This window comes from Colobus angolensis, unplaced genomic scaffold, assembly GCF_000951035.1.
Source record: "Colobus angolensis palliatus isolate OR3802 unplaced genomic scaffold, Cang.pa_1.0 Scaffold194, whole genome shotgun sequence".
Lineage (NCBI taxonomy): Eukaryota > Metazoa > Chordata > Mammalia > Primates > Cercopithecidae > Colobus > Colobus angolensis.
Window position 1 is genome coordinate 241,654 of NW_012115088.1, and position 21,591 is coordinate 263,244.

Genomic DNA, 21,591 nt, shown 5'->3' on the forward strand with positions numbered 1-21,591 from the left:
AAAAAAAAAAAAAAAGATTCCTGTGTGTGTGTAGGTGACAGAGTCTATAAATGTACATATCTGCTTTGAAGAACTGATTTCTTAAGTAACTCAATGGAAATTTAAGTAAAAGTGAACTGACAAACATATCCAATCTTTTCCGGTTATCCTTCTCAGTGGCACAACTACATTCTTCTACTTAAGCAAACGTACGCTGGCCATATCAACTCTGAGGATACCCGGGCATAACCCAATTTGAGGCAGAGTTGCAGGGCAACAACTGGAGGCTAAGAAGGGGTCTCCTTCAGGACTGAGGGTGATGTGGCCTGAACTGAAGTGGAGCTGGCAGTAGTCTACTGCTTTACCCCTCAGGGATGGAATCTTCATGCCTGGTCATGATTACAATTGGTCATCTTTTTTGACTCAGAATTTATAAAGCCAAAACTTATGATAAGAGTCAGTCTAAAAATAACAGGTGGGGTTAGTGAAAAAAAAAATTAAAGTGAACACCACCTGTGTACCAGAGACCTATGTGATAAACAATTCACTTAATCTCCCTTAATTCACAGTCAGAAAAGGAAAATGAGTGATTTCAGGATCGTCTGCATCTTTAGGTTATACAGCACTCCACTGCACGTTAGATCTGACTTAATACTAAGTAGTATCTTACACAGGGTCAAAAGAAGCCCTCTAGAAAATAGCTGTCAGTCAAATCATATTATATATCGGGAACAAATAACATCTTTCTCACATTTTGATCTGTTAAGAATGGGGAAAATATACGTTCAGATTCTATCACTGCTTTAAAATTGTCTTCATATCCAAGACTCGTTGCAGCAAAAGACCATGTGGAACACAGACAACACGGGTTCCATTTATCCAACATAAGAATCTCACCAGAATTAAAGCAACTAGCATCCACTACTTTTAATCAGGAAAGTTATATGTGGTCTGATGGCTGAATTTTTAAGTGTATATAATTATGGCATCTGAAATATTATGTACAATATGTGCAATAAGGCTTTCTTTCATTGATCTATTCCCTTCACACATATTTACTGAGAACCTACTATGTCCCTGGCACTGTGCCTGGGTATACAGCAGTGAATAAGACAGACAAGATCCCTGCCCTCAAGGAGCTTATGTTCTGGTAAGGAGAAAGAGATAGCAAACGTAGAAAAGTGTCATTACAGTCAAAGCACACAGCGGCTTTCTGGCAGCCATCCTCACACTACAGTGTCATGTTGAGCCAGCCACCCAAAGCCCTGTCTTTCCTACGTGCCATAAAGTCATGAGCCACGAGTTGTGTACCCACATGCAGGCCCTTATTATTATAGGTTTCACACCATTCACCTTACTTCATCCCTCTCACTGTTCCAACTGGTTGAGATCCTTGGGGATCTTACCTCCAACAGCCAACAAATTAGCTATCACTTCTGGCTCTATGTTAACCTAAAATGTCTTTTAGGTCTTAAATACCTGATAAAAATGAACAGACCAGAGCCATGGACACAGCCTCTCTCTCAGAGGGCAGGACTCTCTATTAATTAGTACCTCGAACACAGCTGTTCAACCATTTGTGAATCCATTTAATTGTACTGGCCCCACAAGCCTCTACTTTATCTTCACAGATTTCACAGGACGCCTTGTCAAATGCCTTACTCTTATCCAGTACATGATATTTTCTTGTTCAACAAAATTAGTATTCCTATCAAAGAAGGAAACTGTATTAGTTCAACATGACTTGCACATACTGCCCCTATGCGGGGGAGTAGTAATCACTGCTTGGTGAGTTGCTAAGAGGCTGGGATTGGATTTGATGTCAGAAAGACCTGGATTTGAAGGCCAACACCAACACCTGTTAACTGCATGAAGTGGGCAAACCATCTGAAAATAAGGATGCTCAAAGCGCCTGTCCCCTAGGGTTGTTGTGTGTAGTCAGCAGATGTTAACGATCACCATCAGATCAGTGACCTTATCCCTGACAACCCATTCTAGATCTGTACAACACTGACAAGATCAATAGCTTGAGATGAACAGTGAAAGGGATCTAGTTGTTACCTTATAAAAATTGCAATGTTTTAAATCTCATTTGCAAGTTCTCCCATTAAACAAGGGAGTAGTTTACTCAGATAAAAATACATTTAATATTAAAAGTAACTGAGTTGACTACCCATTCGCCTGTCTTCGATTCAATTCTCTTTTGTCCATTTTATTTATTTATTTATTTATTTTTGAGATGGAGTGATGGAGTTTCATTCTGTTGCCCAGGCTGGAATGCAGTGGCACGATATCAGCTCACTGCAACCTCTGCCTCCCAGGTTCAAGCGATTCTCCTACCTCAGCCTCCCGAATGGCCATCACGCCCAGCTAATTTTTGTATTTTTAGTAGAGGTGGGGGTTTCACTATCTTGACCAGGCTGGTCTCGAACTCCTGACCTCAAGTGATCAGCTCGCCTCAGCCTCCCAAAGTGCTGGGATTACTTTTGTCCATTTCTAATGTATTCTTTTGCATTTGAAGATGATTCTACTTTAGAATCAAGACAAAGCATATCTGGTTCTAAATTGTTTCATTATCCTCCCAAAAGAAAAGCATCTGCTACCCTCAGCATTCCTGGCCAGTCTGAGCTCTCTGGGAGATTCGGCATCCCTCACACTCCTAAAGTCTGGGCCACACTTCTACATGCTCTTCCCTTCTCTACCTGTCACTCTGTAGTCAAATCGGCCACTGCGCACTTTCTTCCACCAGTATCCATTGCAATCACAATGTAGCACATATTGTGCTACCTTCTGAGTTTCCGGAAACCTCATCTTTCTGAACTTTGGGCACATATTTCACTGTGTTCAGTCTGATTCTCAAAGGCCCTATTTAACACCAGCTACCCAAATCACACTCCTCTCTCTATTCCTTGTTGAGCTGCTGCCTCCGCAGAATCCCCCTCCTTTATACCCAAAGCCCAACACACTCAATCCTAGTCAACCTTCCTGTGAACTTCTGCAACAAGCTACACATACTTCAGTCACAGGACACTTTCATTATGCTTTCTGTAATATTACAGTTAGTAGTTCACTCAACACATAGTTCTCAAGGGCCTCCTGCTTCCGGTGTGGCGCTAGGCTCCAGGAATACACAACCAAGTGGATCAGGCACTTTGGAATCTGGAAGAAAAGTGACTGACTCCGCCGAAAGCAAGTGGAGAGCAGCTTCTGAAGAAGGTGACATTTGAGCTGGCTCTTCAAGAAAAATAACTCTATGAGGCACATGGAAAGCACTGGTGAGGCACAAAGAGTGAAAGAACAGCATGGACTTGGGAAACACAGAAGCGTCCCGAGATGCTGCAGGCAAGTGAGAGGGAAGCTGAGGCAAGATGGCTGCAGAGCATTTGAAGCTAGATTATAAGGGGCTGTCTAGGATGTTGAAGAGTTAGATTTAATCAACAGGCAGTGGTAAGAGTCCGGAAAGGCAGTGGCAGAGAAGCTGGTCTTCATATTATGATCAGGCTCAGTGGGTCACCTATCCATTGTTATTTATCTTATTTTTGTCATTTCTTTGTTTACCTATCCATTTTTAAATGGCAGTCCCAAATGATGCAAAATAAGCTTCCACATGGGCAAATAATGGATTCTTATTTACATAAGAACAGAAACAAGTTATTGCTGCTGCCTGTTCTGCAAAAATATGCTTTTTACATCCAGAATTAAATGAGAATTAGAAAAGCCGTAACAAGGGAAAACAAGGGTAAAATTTCTTAAATTATTTTAAAAAATAGAAATGAGCATAATTTTAATATTTTATATTTCAAATATATTTCCCTTCTTGATAAAAACAGTGGCATTTTTCTAACCAGCTATATCTAAATATATATAGTTACCAATCTGGATGTTGGCAATAGATTCAGTGTGACGATCGCAAAGTGGACTCACACTCAAATGATACTTTTTTTCTATATCTCCTATAAATGAAAAAAAGAGGAGTATTAATATGAAGAATATCTACTGGTTAAATACATAAGGCTTCAACATACCTGTGCATTTCTTAGGAAAAACACACTTAATCCTCATGAGAGGACAGCTTCACAATTAGTTCTTTTTAGACTTTTAAGTTATTCACACATAGAAGAGATTGCCAAGCTGATATTTTTATTTAAATGCAAGAGGTAGAAAACTTTCACTAGATGTCATCCCAAGACTGTAATTTATAACACATTAATATACAACCTGAAAGGAAAGTTCATGAAATAAAGATTCCTGGATCTGGGCTTTAAATTACACACACACAAGTTTTTCATGTTCATATGGCCCTCCACACATGACAAGGATAAAGCAAGTTCAGGGAAGTCTTTCTGTACAGCAGAATTCCAAACCTAATCTATCTATACTCATAAATGCATAAATACATCTGATCATTCCAAAAGAGGACTTCTAAATTTCAAAACAGATGCTCAATTTGTAGAGTATTGATTATATGTATATCTATTGTGAATTGTTACTAAAAATATCAAGACTCTACTGTTAGACCCGTATAAATACTGAGTTATTTTTTTCTTATGATGTTAAAAAAATGAACTGGATAGATTAATTATCGCTCAATACTGTAACGTGCCTTGATGGAAGAATTCCTCCGTTACTTTTTCACTCCACTGCTTGCTTAATTCCCAGGTCCGACATGGGTTACAAATATCAGCACATTTCAAAGCCATCTAGCAAACAAAACATTAATATTGCTTTAAGATAATATACACACTTGACAATAATACCAAAGAACCAAGTGCAAGGACTGGATTAACCATAAATATAAATAAATAAGCCAGAAATATAATTCTCCTATTTTTAGATGTAAGAATTTATGAGAATAAAATGCTATTTCTTAATTGGTACCCTAATCTTGTAAAAACTGTCTTCATCAGAAATCTTGAGTATTGAAAAACACGTAACCGATGATGCCTTCCTAGGTAGCAGATTCACCAGTGATCTCCTTCTGGAAGGAGTGTGTGCTAACTGAAGGAAATTCCTTAGCTTTCCCTCAAGATTTAACCACTCTGAAAAACTACACTAGAATATTTCATTTTTTAGTTTGACAGTCACATAATTTATCCTAGAAATAGGATGTTTCCAAGCCCCATTTTACCTGTAAAACCAAATGTCTATGTCTGGTGTCTTCTAGGCATAAATCACCTCTATCCAAATGGGACCTAAACAAAGACAGATACTCATTCTGGCGACTGATGTCTGTGGCTAGTATCAGAGCACCTATCTCTGTCTCCATTTGTTGCCTGGAATTAGAGAAATACAAAGAGAAAATATAAGACTTTCAATTAAATGTTTACTTCTTGATTTTTTTTTCTTAACCGTAATAATCGGAAGGCTTTATAGTACCCTAAAATATCCAACTATCTTTCAATTTAAAATTTATCACACACAAAAAAATGAGTTTTATGGAATGCTTCAAAAAAAGCTATTAAAATAATCAAAACTAAAACCAAGAGAGTTTGTAGGAAAATACCAATATGCAAACATTCCAAAAGGAGAGCCTTTATTTTGCCAGTCAAGGTGGTATTATTTGCTTAAAAAACAAAAATCAATATAACACTGGTATGTTGTTTGAGAAAGTTCCTTGCTGGGATTCTTTGCTGGAAAATTCTTGTGCTAAGGGTAATTACACAACTTTGGTTTCCTTTTTAGTGCCTGAGATCTGAAGGCAGAAGGAAGATTCAAATAGAAAGAATAATGACCCATTCAACAGCTGACTCCTACAGACATTTTGACTAAGATGCCTGTTGCAATTCCCCTGAGCAACTTAATAAAGTTCAGAGTCAACTGTGTTTTCAAGGTTAAACTCAAGAACCAATCAGTTATCTGTAAATGAATATCCAATTTTTCTGGAAGGAAGAAGGTAACATGTTAATACAAACAGCAAATACATACATCATTTATAAAACTGCCTCAGGTCACTTAAGATAAATACACTTTAAAAAAAATTCTTGCCTTTTGTTTTAATGGGCCATAGCAAACACTATCTCTGTATAATGATCAGTAAAGAGCTGTCAAATAGATACAAAGACTCACAATATTGAATGTTAAATAAAGCAAACTCTAAATGAAGAAAACATTAAATAATGCTATTAGGTAGTATTCCTTATTTCCATTTTTATTAAATCTGAGAACTCAACAGGGTTAATCATCAAATGAAAAACATGATTTTTAAAAAGGGAATAATGAAGCAAACATTTTAATCTGTCTTAATTTTAAGATCATAATTTACATATACAGTGTGTTTAAGCGATTTTCATATTTGTACTACAGCAAAAAATGATTTTATGTACCAGAAGTATTGTCATACTCCAAATGGTATCTGTGAATAAAGATTTTAAAAAATAAAAAATAAAGTCCAACTTTTTTCTCACGGTCATTACATAAAATACTTAGTTTTTTATAAAGTTGTTTTAAATTATGAAAGGGAAACCATAGAACAGCAGGTGGAACTTAAATTTTAATACTCAAACATATTTTTATGCCTCACCACTTTTCTTGACGTGGATGGCTTTGATCCACTTTCATGGTTTCGTGACTTGCATTTTCCCTCAGTGTAACATTACTAAAAAGCTTGTGTGTGGACCACACTATGGCAATGATGTGAGATTTTATAAACCATCACCATCGTGTTATTCACATTAATGCTCTTTATTAGGTTCTAAAATAGCCCACTTATTTTTTTTTTCTAAAATATTAGGGTTTTTTTCATTCATTATTGTATCCTATAGCCCCAGAAGTGTGACTCCAGGATTATGCTATTGAGGATATTAAGGCACTGTCTTTACTTTCTTTTTTTTTTTTTGAGACGGAGTCTCGCTCTGTTGCCCAGGCTGGAGTGCAGTGGCATGATCTCGGCTCACTACAAGCTCCGCCTCCCGGGTTTACGCCATTCTCCTGCCTCAGCCTCCCGAGTAGCTGGGGCTACAGGCGCCCGCCACCTCGCCCGGCTAGTTTTTTTGTATTTTTAGTAGAGACGGGGTTTCACCGTGTTAGCCAGGATGGTCTCGATCTCCTGACCTCGTGATCCGCCCGTCCCGGCCTCCCAAAGTGCCGGGATTACAGGCTGGAGCCACCGCGCCCGGCCTAGGCACTGTCTTTACTTTCTTGTCAGTTTTGAAAACTTCTGGGGACAGATTTTAATAAATCGATTTAATATAATAGAATGTTTACATTCCATCCACTTAACCTTTATACCTAGACCTTAAGGTTTTATTCAGCTGAGTATGGAAATATGTAATATCTATTTATGTAAATAAGCAGTAAACTATGCCTGAGCCATTGTGTATTTGGAGTGATTTTATAGTATTCAAATCCATGGAATAGTCTTTTATAAAAATAACTATCCATTAAAATGTTACTGACTATACAGTAGGATAGGTCTAAATTATTAAAATTGTATATAATTTGACAAACACTGAAAACCGCGGAATACCTGAACATCACAATTTTTAAAACTTTATAAAATTACTTTACCAACTTAACTTCTATAACCAATAACAAATTAAATTTGTCTTAATCCAACCTACCTGCTTTCTAATGGCAGATGTGAGAATAAGCCTGATTCTCTCAATAAGCCCACTGCAGATCTCCAGTGGTGATTTTCCAGTACTGAGGTATTCTACAACAAAGGACGTTTCTGAGTTACTTAATGATACGTCTCTTTCTGGACATATCATTACTAACAATACTGTTAGCAATATTAATCTGGTTAAAATTCTAACATTCACTGAGAATTTATTTTCATTACTTTCATTTCTTCAAAATATGAAACATTTTCTAGAATGCAAAAATAGTAAGTCTTGATGATAAAATTGCACTAACCTTGTATAAAGTTGCCAAGTAATGGTTAGTTTTAATAAGGAAAGGTTGATTAACACCTGGATGATCCAGATCATGAGTGGCAGCTGCAATTAAGCTCAGCAAGATATCCCAAGGAGTTACAGAATTGGCAAGCTGAAGTGTGACAAAAGAATAATGAATCACAGATATATCTAAAATAAGCTCTATGCCATCACAGTAGTTTTGAATTAGCAGCCAATGGTAGTGGTGGCAATCTCCTCCCTCTTCACGTCATTCTTCAGGCGGTTGTTGTTCATTAGGTCCACTAAGCACACCTGCCAGGTCCTGGCCTCCTCATCACCACACTGGCAAAGCATGATACAACAGTGGCCCTGCCCACGTGGAGTTTACAGAGCTCATCCTTAGGCCATTTCATTTTTAACAAGCTTAATTAAAATGGCAAAGCATAAACCATTCTTTTTGAGAAATAATGGCTTTAAAATGACAAACACAGTTTGGCACATTTTTATTACTGTAGCCATTACTGAACAAAAGACCTAATATTTTAAGGGTGTTTATCAACAAACTGGTTATTGGATTTCAATAATGTAATCTAAAATGTAAGGTTATTCCTGTAGTCCTGATGTTTAAGGAGGCTAATGAGTAATCATGTTAAGTGGAAGTCTGTGTCAAGTCTGTGATAAAATCCTCCCTCAACGGATGGATACATTCATAACAATGACACAATGTATTCATGTCAGGGAAAGCAATCTTGTACATCAGAAATTGTAACTTTATTCTCAATAATCATTACCAAACTTACTTGATATAATAATCACAATAAATAAAAGTTTGTGATTAGCTGACAAATGTTCAATGATAAAAAAGATGACCCTGACTATATCACCTATTTTTCAGGAATCGCCTCTCATTTTCTGGCAAACTTGGCCAGATTTGTGTTCCCACAGCACCTCATGGCCTGCCACAATACCACTCATTAGAGCACGGTATTATTTAGGTTTACGTTAGGACGGTGCTGACTAAACTGTCATGATCCTGTGCTCTAACAGTGAAAACTTTGGAGTGTACACCACTAATATTAAGTATACTTACTTATAGATTATTACAATGAACTAACATTTATATGTTATTACACAATGAATATAAAAACTGAAAATTTAAAAAATGAGATAAAAATAAATTTAGATTCAAATTCTATTATTTTCTTTCTCTGCTAGAATGAATCAATCATCTCTTTCTACTCCCTGTGTTAAGTTCATCTCAGTCAGAGAAATCACTGTCTGAGGGCTTGAATCTCCTGGAAAACTATAACCTACCTGGAAGCAGAGATGCATATTATTTATTTTTGTATCGCATATAATTAGTACATGGAGAAGGTCAATGAATAGGAGAAGATGAAGAAAATTATTTCCTCTTTAGGATATACAAAAGCATTGAAAAAACAAAGCATTCTAAAGCACTGCTTTAATAATGAAGATGAACAGAATGCATAGGATATAAAGCAATCTCCCCTCCTTGACATACACATGAACGGCATGGGTGTCTATGTCTTATGAACATGTGATTTATCAGGCAGTGTGCAAAGGGGTGACATTCTTATTGACAGAAGAATAGACATCCTGGGAGAATACAATAATCCCAAATTACACTGATTCGAAAAATTAACGTATGACTGCACACGACATCAAAACAATCTCAGGTATATTAAAGAGTTAACCATTAAAAATAGGAACATGAAAAAAAGTAGCTGAATTCTCAAAAATTCTGTGAAGAGAAAGTAACTTTAAAAACAAATCACATATTCAAAAAATATTTGATATAAAAATGTAACATTTCTGCTTGTAGAAAAAAAAAACTTCCATCGGAAAGAAAATTTTCAGTATTATAACAAAGACGAGGACTTCAATAACTTAACTTTTTAAGGTGGAATAAAAGACAGATGGTATTTCCATTCTGTGATTGTATCTGGTAAGAGCTGACAACAAAGAAAGGTCCAGAAAAGAAACTACAAATTATTTAACATATGTGAAGGTCAGATTTTACTTGTATCTGCAAAGCCATCATTAGGGTTCTTTTTCAATAAAACAGAAAAGTATTAAGTGGTGAGTTTTGCTGTGTTCAGTGAAAAACTTACTGTTTTCATTGCCTGCCAGCCCTTATGATTTTCCATCGTAATGGTTATCACAGTAAGTTTTGTTGGTGGTAGCTTTTTTTTTTTTTTTTTTTGGCTAAATTGGCAAATCAAAAATGTAGTAGAAATAGCAGAAAGAAGGTACTTGAGATACTGGTGGCTTGCTGAGGGTAAAGAGGAGGTGGCACTATCATGGAGTAGAGCAGTTTAGTGAGATAAAATGTTCTGAATCAATATTGTATTTTTATTTTTTTCCTAATGATGCTACCTCTGAAAACAGATGCTATTTTTTTGAGACAGAGTCTTGCTGTTGCCCAGGCTGGAGTGCAGTGGTGCAATCTCGGCCCACTGCAGCCTCTGCCTCCCAGGTTCAATCAATTCTCTTACTCAGGCTCCTGAGCAGCCGGGATTACAGGCACCTACCACCATGCCTAGCTAATTTTTTTTTTTTTTTGTACTTTTGGTAGAGACGGGGTTTCACCTTGTTGGCCATGCTGGTCTCAAATTCCTAACCTCAGGTGATCTGCCTGCCTTGGCCTTCCAAAGTGCTGGAATCACAGGTGTGAGCTGCCATGCCCTGCCTAGTGAAGACAGATTCTTGACACATTATGTCCATCCTGAGAAATTACTGAAAGAAATGAACCTCCCACACACAGAAGGCAAAAGGACCAGGCGGTCCTTGCAGGGCTCCTCAGTCCCCAGGCCATGGACCGGTACTGATTCGTGGCCTGTTAGGAACCTGAGAGGAACCAGTGCAGAGCAGGAGGTGAGCTGCCAGCTAGTGAGCATTATTGCCTGAGCTCTGCCTTGGAAGCAGTAGATTCTCATAGGAGCACAGACCCTGTTGTAAACTGTGCACATGAGGGATCTAGGTTGCGCACTTCTTTTTTTTTTTTTTGAGATGGAGTTTTGCCGTTGTTGCCCAGGCTGGAGAGTAATAGCGCAATCTTGGCTCACTGCAACCTCCGCCTCCCGAGTTCAAGCGATTCTCCTGCCTCAGCCTCCCAAGTAGCTGGGATTACAGGCATGTGCCACCACGCCTGGCTAATTTTGTATTTTTAGTACAGACAGGGTTTCCCCATGTTGGTCAGGCTGGTCTCGAACTCCCGACCTCAGATCGTGATCTGCCTGCCTCAGGCTCCCAAAGTGCTGGGATTACAGGTGTGAGCCACTGCGCCCAGCCAGCACACTTCTTTTAAGAATCTAATGCCTGATGATCTGAAGTGGAATAGTTTCATCCCGACACCATCCCCCTCCCCATCCAAGGAAAACATGTCTTCCACGAAACTGGTCCCTGGTGCCAAAAAGGTTGGGGGCCACTGCTCTAGAGGTCTAAAAACAGAGAAGTAGGCTGGGCATAGTGGCTCATGCCTGTAATCCCAGCACTTTGCAGGACCGAGGCAGGCAGATCACTTGAGGTCAGGAGTTCGAGACCAGCCAGGCCAACATGGTGAAACCCCATCTCTACTAAGAACACAAAAATTAGTTGGCCGTGGTGGCACAGGCCTATCAGCTACTTGGGAGGCTGAGACAAGAGAATCGCTCGAACCCAGAAGGCGGAGGTTGCAGTGAGCTGAGATTGGGCCGCTGCACTCCAGCCTGGGCGACAGAGCAAGACTCCATCTGAAAAACAAAACAGAACAAAAGAAAAACATAAAAACAGAGAACAGTTAGAGTAAACCCAGCCAATGATAAAGCCCATATACAGTATCAGTCATTAACGGCTCATATTGACGAAGCACCTACCACGTGCCGGTGCTGTTTTAGGGGACAGGTAAATATTAGGGGACAGACAAAAATTCCTGTCCTGGAGGCCTGACATTCTTGTGGTTTCCACGTCAGGTTCCCATGTTTTACAAGTAAGATTCTGGGGGCCAAAATTCCTATCTTATTCATATTTTTGTCACTAGCAGTTAGCATCTACTCAGAGCATGAGTGAGTGTACATTCACAAGAAAGGCAATTCAACCATTACCAGTCTCGCTGATATCAAAGGGAAGGATGCAGGGGCCAGGGAGGGATGTGGGGGGCCAGGTTCTTTTGTCAACTGCCAGGGACAAGTAGAGCAAAGTTTAAAGGTTCAGTGTTACAGTGGGTTTATGTCTGGGATGTGTAAGCGTAATTCTTATCTAGACTTAGTTTAAGTATAGTTATTAAGTAAAGTAACTAAACTCATTACAAAAAAAATGAAACTAAACATTAAAATAGGAAACAAAGGGAAAATCACAATCTCCTCAGCTGACAACTACGAATGTTGCCAGTGTCAATCAATCAAGGAGACTTTGGACTCAACTTGAACAAAATGCTTTATAATCCACATAACTTCAGCCTTGAGGACATAAAAAATAAATACTCAAGTTAGTAACAATGCATATAGAGAGAGATGAGTTTGTCTCCAAAATTTCCAGTAATTTCTTTGGCTTGAAATTTTTTTTTTCATATAGACAAGAGTCCAAGAATTAGCTCTTCCATATAAATTATAAGGTATAAAAAATGAAAACAAATTTCTCACAAAATATATATACTTAAGTCTTTCTATTTACTATTCCCTCTGTACCTGGACTTTTTTATGGATGACTCCTTAGTTATGTACTGTCCACTTAAGTGATTTCTGATCACCCTATCTAAAGTTGTAAAACTCTTGCCATCCACCTGGTCATTCTCTAGCTTATTATTATTATTATTATTATTATTGGTCATTCTATAGCTTATTTATTATTATTATTATTATTTTAGACTAAGTTTTTCTCTGTCACCCAGACTGGAATGCAGTGGCATGATCTCGGCTCACTGGAACCTCTGCTTCCCAGGTTCAAGCGATTCTCATGCCTCAGCCTCCCAGGTAGCTGGGATTACAGGTACCCGCCACCACGCCCAGCAAATTTTTGTATTTTTAGTAGAGACGGGGTTTCACCATGTTGGCCAGGCTGGTCACAAACTCCTGACCTCAAGTGATCCACCAGCCTCGGCCTCCCAAAATGCTGGGATTACAGGGGTAAGTCATCATGCCGGGCCACTAACATATTATTTTGATCAAAATTCTATTTATCTATTTGTTTAATGACTGCCTCCCCCACTGGGATGTACACTTCATGAAGACAGGGATCATTCCTACCCTGCTCACCACCACATTCCTAGCACCAGGATAGAGCCTGGCATGTGGCAGATGTTCAAAGAGTGTAAAACATGTGATGCTATGCGAAGGCTCAGGAGTAAGAGATACAATCTTCAGGCATCTATCTAATCCATCCTATTTATCTATCTAAAGATAGGGCATCACCCAGGCTGCAGTGTAGTTGCACTATCACTACTCTCTGCTGGACCTCTCAGGCTCAAGTGATCCTCCTGAGTCAGCCTCCAAAGTAGCTGGGGCCACAGGTACACACCACCATGCCCATCTAACTTTTTATTTTTTTTAGAGATAGGGTCTTGCTATACTGCCCAGGTTGGTCTCAAACTCCTGGCTTCAAGTAATCCTCTTGCCCTGGCCTCCCAAAATATTGGGATTACAGCCATGAGTCACCGCACCTGGACCTGCTTCAAATTTTTTAGAATTCACTTTTAAAACTTTGAGTGACTCTGTTTTTTTTGTTTTTTTTTCTTTCTTTTTTTGAATAAAAGAGATGAGGTCTTACCAGGCTGGTCTCAAACTCCTGGGCTCAAGCAAGCCATCCGCCTCGGCTTCCCAAAGTGCTAGAATTACAGGCATGAGTCACCGTGCCCAGTCCTGGGTGACTCCATTTAAAAATGTTCACTATGATAAGGGACAAGGGAAATGCTTGCATTGTAGGGCTTTGTGATTTTATCTATATCCCTAATTGAAGCCTTGGATAGTGTTCACTGAGTATGTTAAGGATGAAAAGTGTTTAAGTATTATCAGAACTCCACAGGCAAAAAGTGTTCAAAATCATGTTTTTATTAATTTTTGTTCACATGTGTCCCTGCCCTGCTCACCTGGCCTCACCCAGATTTCCTTGCCCCTGGCTTGGGTTGGGTGTGCCCAGAGGGAGATGGGAGTGCAGAAGCCTTCACTGACCAGGTTAACCCTCCTGTGTGCTGCAGAGAACTTATTACCATCTTTCCACTTACCAGACTGTATGGTGAATACTCATCAGTCTCTCCCACAACATTCTCAAACAGAGGATGCAGTCTTGGCCCAGAGTTTTTTTAAACTTTAATTAAAAAATTGGGATGGGCAATAGAGTGAGACCCCATCTCTACAAACATTTAAAAAATTAGCTGGCCTCCAGCTTGAGCCCAGGGAGTCGAGGCTGCAGTACGCCATGACCATGCCACTGCACTCCAGCCTGGGCAACACTGTGAAACTCTGTCTCTTAGAAAAAAAAGCAGTTGGGTGATAGGGAGTATACATTTGTCAAAACTGTACACATAAAATGTATGCACTATATTACTGCATATAAGTTCTACCACAATAACGTTGATTTTTTAAAAAGTTATGATACGTATACTAAAAAAACTGGGGCATTTTCACATATTCTATGATCTCTTAAATAATCAGAAGATTATTTAAGATGTTCTTAAGTTGGCATCAACAGGCACAAGCCAGTTTGGTCATCCTGTTTCCCGCCTAACACCTTAGCCAGAACTAAGATCTAGGGAGAGAGCAGTTTTGAAATAGGGATGGGGTAGGCAGACATAATTGCAGAACTGCCAGGGATAGGAAATGTCCAGGGGCAAACATGGCTTTCATTAACATCTGCAGACAATGATTCCCAAATCCATACATGAAGTCTGATTTCTCTCCTATACTTCTGACTCTTTTATGTAACTCTCCACTAGACCTCTATATTGGGATGTCAAATACATTTACCACCACGGATCCAAAATGGTGCTCATTGTCTCTACAAGCCTTACCCCCAAAACTTGTTCCTCTCTACATTCCTCCTCTCATAGAAGACTTCCACCTTCTGCTCAACTGCCCAAACCAGTCTTCACTGACTTCTGTTTCTTTCCCCAAATGCATTCACATACCACATCCTGTTCATTCTAATTCCCAAGAGAACTTGCAAACTATCCACGTCTCTACTTCATCAAGGCCACTCTGCTCTCTTCCATGAAACACCAAAGTAACTCCTGGCAGGTGTTCAGGCTTTTTGTCTTGATACGATTTATTTTCACACCTCAGCCAGGATAATTTTCTAAAGTCTCCTGCTTTCTCTCTGTAGCTCCCCATTCATTCACTGAGTCAGACCAAGGCTGTCCTTGCCCACATGGAGCCCATGTGGAGCTCAGTGTAAATGCCAGCAGTCGAGGTTTCAAGTGACCTAGCCCTTGCTTGGGCTTCTCCAGCCTCTCTCTCAACAACCACCCAATTCTCTAGCTGTTGCACTTCGAAACACAGCCAGATTCAGAAACATGATTGAGCTAGATCTCATTCTTGTGAAGGAAGCCTGTGATTTTCAGTCAAGGCAATAACTTCAGGAGAAGTATGTGAAAGTAAATCAAAAGGAATTTTCTTATGATTTTCACCTGAAATCAATGTCAACCTCTTACCTTAGGTTCCTTTAAGTAACAGTGCATGGCCTGAGTAACATCCGCAGCGTGGACTGCGTTATGGTAAGGATTTTGACTGTGGTAATCTTCTTGAATCATAACTGCATCAAAGAAAGAGATCCCGATTTTACTGTATATGAGCAACATATACAAGTGCAAAAATTGTGATAATTATGAGTTACCCACTCATACTTTTCATGTAGCTATCGGTTAAAATCGTGCTGACTGGGGCAGATGATAATCACCTCACACTCACATGTATACCAAAAGAATCAGTATCAGTTTGACTCCCTATGCTATCATGGAAGAACAGACTAGGCTTCGGGGTGGAGTTGTGCCCCCTGCCATCAACGTACGTGATGGCCCCACCAGCGTAACACACAGATCCAGTGGTCTCAAAGGAAAGCGAGCCTACCTGCGGTGGGGAAACACAATTGCCAAGTGAGTGCGACAGACCATCAGAATTCTGCACTTGCTTCCGTCCCATCCTTTCAAATAGCCTTTTCAATACCCTTGGTTAACAGTGTTTTTTTGAGACAGGATCTCACTTCGTTGCCCAGGCTGGAGTGCAGTGACATGATCACGACTCACTGCAGCCCTGACCTCCTGGGCTCAAGTAATCCTCCCACCTCAGCCTCCCAAGTAGTTGGAACCACAGGTGCATGCCACCATGCCTGGCTCATTTTTTGTATTTGTTTGTAAAGACACGATCTTGCCATGTTGCCCGGGCTGGTTTCCAACCCCTGGGCTCAAGGAGTCCACCTGCCTTGGCCTCCCAGAGTGCTAGCATTGCAGGTGTGAGCCACTGTGCCCCACCTAATAAGCTATTTTTGTAAGTCGTTATTTATTTATTTTTGAGATGGAGTCTCGCTCTGTCACCCAGGCTGGAGTGCAACAGCATGATCTCAGCTAACTGTGCAACGTCTACCTCCCGAGTTCAAGTGATTCTCCCACCTCAGCCGCCCAAGTAGCTGGCATTACAGGCACCTGCCATCATGCTCGGCTAATTTTTGTATTTTTGTCGCGATGGGGTTTCACCATGTTGGCCAGGCTGGTCTTGAACTCCTGACCTCAGGTGATCTACCCGCCTCGGTCTCCCAAAGTGCTGGGATTACAGGTGTGAGCCACCATGCCCAGCCGTATGTGTTTTATAATTTATATTTTAGTATAGTAGTCCCCTCATATTCTTGGGGGATATGTTCCAAGACCCCCAATGGATGCCTGAAACCACAGACGGCACCAAATCCTATTTATACTGTGTTTTTCTTATACAAACACACCTACAATAATGTGTAATTTATAAGTTAGTCACAGTAAGAAATTAACAATAACTAAAATAAAATAGAATGATTATAACAATATGCCACAACTCTTGTGCTCTGGGGCCATTATGAAGTAAAATAAGGGTGACGAACACAAGCACTGTGATACCAACACGGCTGATCTGATAACCAACACGGATCAGGACGCAATGAGATTTCATCACGCTGCTCAGAATGCTGTGCAATTCAAAACTTATGAATTGCTTACTTCTGGAATTTTCCATTTAATATTTTCAGACTACAGTTGACCACGGTAACTGAAACCACCGAAAGCAAAACCAGAGATAAAGGGGGACTACTGTACAGTATTTCAGGCATACTACTTACAATTAATACACATTAAAAAGTTTCTCAAGGCCAGGTGCGCTGCCTCACACCTGTAATTCCAGCACTTTGGGAGGCCAAGGCTGGAGGATTGCTCGAGGTCAGGAGTTTGAGACCAGCCTAGGCCATTAGCAAGACCTTGTCCGTACTAAAAATAAAAATGCAGTGTGGTGTGGTGGTGCACATCTATATTCCTAGCTACCCAGGAGGCTGAGGTGGGAGGATCGCATGAGCCGAGAGGTTGAGGCTGCAGTGAACCATGATCACGTCACTGCACTCAAGCCTAGGTGACAGAGCAAGACTCTCCAAAGGAAAAGCTTCTCAAAAGCCCTGTGTAATAATTTTTTTTTTTTTTTTTAACCAGAGTTCTAAGTAGAAGTCTGAAGTCTGAGTTAATATTTCGAGCTCTTCATTTGGCTGTACATTCTTGGTATGGAGGCTTTTTTTTTTTTTTTTTTTTTTTGAGATGTAGTCTCGTCCTGTTGCCCAGGCTGGAGTGCAGTGGCGCAATCTCAGCTCACTGCAACCCCCACCTCCCAGGTTCAAGGGATTCTCCTGCCTCAGCCCGGATGAGGTGGGAGGCTGGCTGGAGCTTGGGAAGTTGAGGTTGCAGTGAGCCATGATCATGCCACTGCATTCCAGTCTCAGCAATACAGTGAAACCCTGTCTCAAACAAACAAAAAACACTTGAGTTATTATTTTCTCAATTCTCCCAAGGACAGTATAGAGCCGAAGCCATTCCAGATACATTGCACAGAAAATAACCCATTGTAGCCAGTGGATTCCTTATGGCTTTAAGGCTTAATTATCTCATAAACCTGTTCTAGTGACTTCCAAATTAGTGGCAGCAGGATGAGGGGAGAAACAGCCAAGTATTCATATGAACAATGTGCAAAGCGGGGATATGCATGTTTATAATTGCCAGTATAGCTACTGGGGCTACTCACGCTATTTTAATTATAAACTTGAGAATTTACTACAAAATTATATCTGTACAGTTACACAGGCTTCTGTTTACCTAGATAAAGCAGTTGCAAGTTAGCAAAAATGGTTATATGAATGATTTTTTTTTTTTTGAAACAGAGTCTCATTCTGTTGCCCAGGCTGGAGTACAGAGGCACAATCTCGGCTCACTACAACTCTGCCTCCTGGGTTCAAGTAATTCTCCTGCCTCAGCCTCCCGAGTAGCTGGGATTACAGGCACACGCCTCCACGCCCGACTAATTTTTGTATTTTTAGTAGAGACAGGGTTCCACCATGCTGGCCAGGATGGTCTCGAACTCCTGGCCTCAAGTGATCCACCTGCCTCAGCATCTCAAAGTGCTGGGATTACAGGCATGAGCCACTGTGCCTAGCATGTATGAAATATTAAACGTCCCTACCAGCAACATCTTATTTTATAGTTCTACAGTTTTACCATTTTCTTACAGTAATACATTACTTCCTGAATAATTTGTAATTTCTCTCTACTTAAAATGGAAAGATTTTAAAAAGATATCAAAGCAATGTGATGGTCTCTCACTATTAAGTATAGGCATACCAGCGAGATATTAGTGTTAAGTTCCAGACCACTAAAATAAAGTGAATATTGCAATATAGCAAGTCAAAATTTTGGGTTTCTCAGTGCATACAAAAGCTATGTTTAAACTATAGTCTATTAAGTGTACAATAGCATTATGTCTTTAAAAAAAACCAATGTAAACACTTTACTTTAAAAGATTTTATTGGAACAAAACGCTAATGATTATGTGAGCCTTCATTAAGTTGTAATCTTTTTTGCTGTATATAAGCAAAGTTTATATAACCAAAAATAAATTACAAATTAAACTATCTCTTGATCTGGGCACTATATGAAATATCACAATGAGGGTCAGAAAATGAGACCCCAAAATATGCTGCTTTGGACCTCAAACTCAGAGCAGCAAATGCAGAAGAGTACTTTCTCTGAAGTTCCCCTATCCACCTAAAGCACAAAGACTTTACCAGGAATCGTGAATTCCTTCCTCAGGTACAACCAGCCAGGAGAGACTGATGGATATTACAAGAAGGAAGACTAGGTTGATATCTTGTGCCTCAGTCTCCCGAGCAGCTGGGATTACAGGCGTGCGTCACCATGCCTGGCTAATGTTTTTGTATTTTTAGTAGAGATGAGGTTTTTGCCATGTTGGCCAGGCTGGTCTCCAACTCGTGGCCTCAAGTGATCCACCCGCCTCGGCCTCCCAAAGTGCTAGGATTACAGGTGTGAGCCACCACACCTGGTCCCAAATAATCTTTAAAGTCTACAGTCAAAGAGATTTTAGGGCTCGGAAAAAGAAGAAACCTAACTGCAATATACCTGATCTTTTAAAGTTTAGCCTTCGAAAATTTAGAAAAGTACAGAAATTGTGTCGCCTTTGTCAGCGATCTGTGGTCAATGTAAGAAACATTGCAAAATGAAATCAAGTGTTCACCATTCCCCATATCTATGGCTCTGCAACTTTGCAGCCTTTGCACCAACAGGTGTAGTGCATCCCTGGTCTGATTTGCTGTGGCCACTTGCTGCAGAAGTGAAGGTGGGCCGATTCTGAGCCCAGGGCTCCAGAGGCCTGGGGACATCAGCTCCCTTGGAAACCTGGCACTACTGTTTGAACAAGCTCTGCTAATTGTAAAATAAATAATTCCTTTTTGTTTTTAATGTAAATCTATTATGGTGCCAAACTCCTCTGCTTCTTTTAAATTTTACAGAAGACTATGTAGAGCCGAGATGGATCAGCCTGGTATCCTAGCTGAGGTCGCTACAAAACCAACACACGGCTCACCTGCTGCTGTCTGCAGGCGCACAGATGAGCTCACCCAGACCAAAAGCAGCATTCAATAGGCCCACGGATGCAACAGTTAAATAACTGTGTGTTGTTTTAAGTCACTAATTTTGGCTGGTTTATTATAGAGCAATAGCTAACCGATATAACTGATATAAAACTTATAAACAAGTTCTTGTATAAATGTTAATCTTGTTACTGTTAATGGGTTAGAATCACTTACCTAAAAATCTGCGAAGTTTCATCATATCTAAATGGAAATACTCAATTAATCCATGAAGACTAAATAAATGAAAGGTTAAGCTTACTAGACTATTTCCTAAAAAGAAAGAAGAGACATTACATTAGTAGGAAATACTAGTCAACACAATTACATTATGCTTTGAAATATGGATTTTGAACATAAAACATGGAAAGAGTAATAATTCCCACTTTTTGTATATCAAAAATATGCATCTTCTTGTTTTACCAGTTATGAACTTTATACATCATATCTTTGTTTCACTGTAAGAAAAATTTAATTTTTGTTGTTTTACTTTTCCACAACCAAAGAACTGAAAGCTAGACATTTTCAAATAGATTAATTTTTTAAAGACACCAAAATAATTTAGACAATAGAAAACTTAAAAAATTGTCCCACACAGTAACCTAATTCAGTGTGGCTGCACTTGACCTTCCTCCTGACAACGCCTCTGCCATCTTGCTTTCACTGAAACAGACTGCCCCAAAGCATACACCTCAGCTGCAGCCTTGTTAGCCTTGAGAATGTGTCTACTCTCATCCATACAGGGTTAGTTAGGAGGAGGCATCAATGACCTCAAGATCATCAGAATTAAAAACTCTGAACTCAACCACTTGCTTTTCCAGAGTAGCTGCAGAAAATCTGAGATTTGCTTGGGGAGTAGGGAGAGGGAATCACAAAACTAGGCAGAATATCACTATAAACTCATAGTCAACACTGCCTAGCAATCATATTGTTCTTCCAGTGAGCTGGCTCTTTCACTTTTTAAAATGCCTGTTTTCAAGCCTTTTATGCTCTTCTTAAACTTTCAACATACTTACTTCCCATCCACCCCTCATTCTCCATAGCCTCATATGTCACAGAAATAATACAAGCCCTCAAGTTTCCCTTTCTTTCTTTTTTGAAATGGAGTCTTGCACTGTCGGGCTGGAGTGCAATGGTGTGATCTCGGTTCACTGCAACCTCCACCTCCTGAGTTCAAGCGATCCTCCTGTCTCTGCCTCCCGAGTAGTGGTGATTACCGGCACCCGCCACCAAGCCTGGCTAATTTTTTGTATTTTTAGTAGAAACGGGGTTTCACTTTGTTGGCCAGGCTGGTCTCCAACTCCTGACCTTGTGATCTGCTCGCCTCGGCCTCCCAAAGTGCTGGGATTACAGGCGTGAGCCACCACGCCTGGCCAAGTTTCCCTTTCTTTCAAAAGCCAACCCATCCACACCTCCTCAGAGATATTCCTTGTTCCACCAGGTACACCTATCCCCACCCCACCCCACTCCACCAATCTCTTTCTCTTTTCTATATTGTCCCAATAAGCATCAGCATTCAGACATGCTCTAGATTCTCTCATCTCTCAAACAATAAAGAATCACAGCCTCTCCTGGCTGCCTCCAGTTTCCCCTGCTCCATCCCCCTACAGAGGCGAGTTTTTGGAAAGAGCTGCTACATGCGATG

At 40.1% G+C, this 21,591-nt stretch overlaps 1 protein-coding gene across 1 annotated transcript in view; it reads right to left on the reverse strand.

The window, feature by feature from the left end:
* The window catches only part of PDE7A (phosphodiesterase 7A), a 125,795-nt gene that overhangs the window by 2,526 nt on the left and 101,678 nt on the right, over positions 1–21,591 (reverse strand). Inside the window, exons 6-12 of the mRNA XM_011940878.1 lie at positions 20,124–20,219; positions 15,457–15,557; positions 7,834–7,965; positions 7,539–7,630; positions 5,108–5,252; positions 4,583–4,679; positions 3,852–3,932 (exon numbers count right to left, since the gene is read on the reverse strand). Coding sequence (XP_011796268.1) covers positions 3,852–3,932; positions 4,583–4,679; positions 5,108–5,252; positions 7,539–7,630; positions 7,834–7,965; positions 15,457–15,557; positions 20,124–20,219 — 744 coding nt within the window. The remainder of the gene's footprint in view (positions 1–3,851; positions 3,933–4,582; positions 4,680–5,107; positions 5,253–7,538; positions 7,631–7,833; positions 7,966–15,456; positions 15,558–20,123; positions 20,220–21,591) is intronic.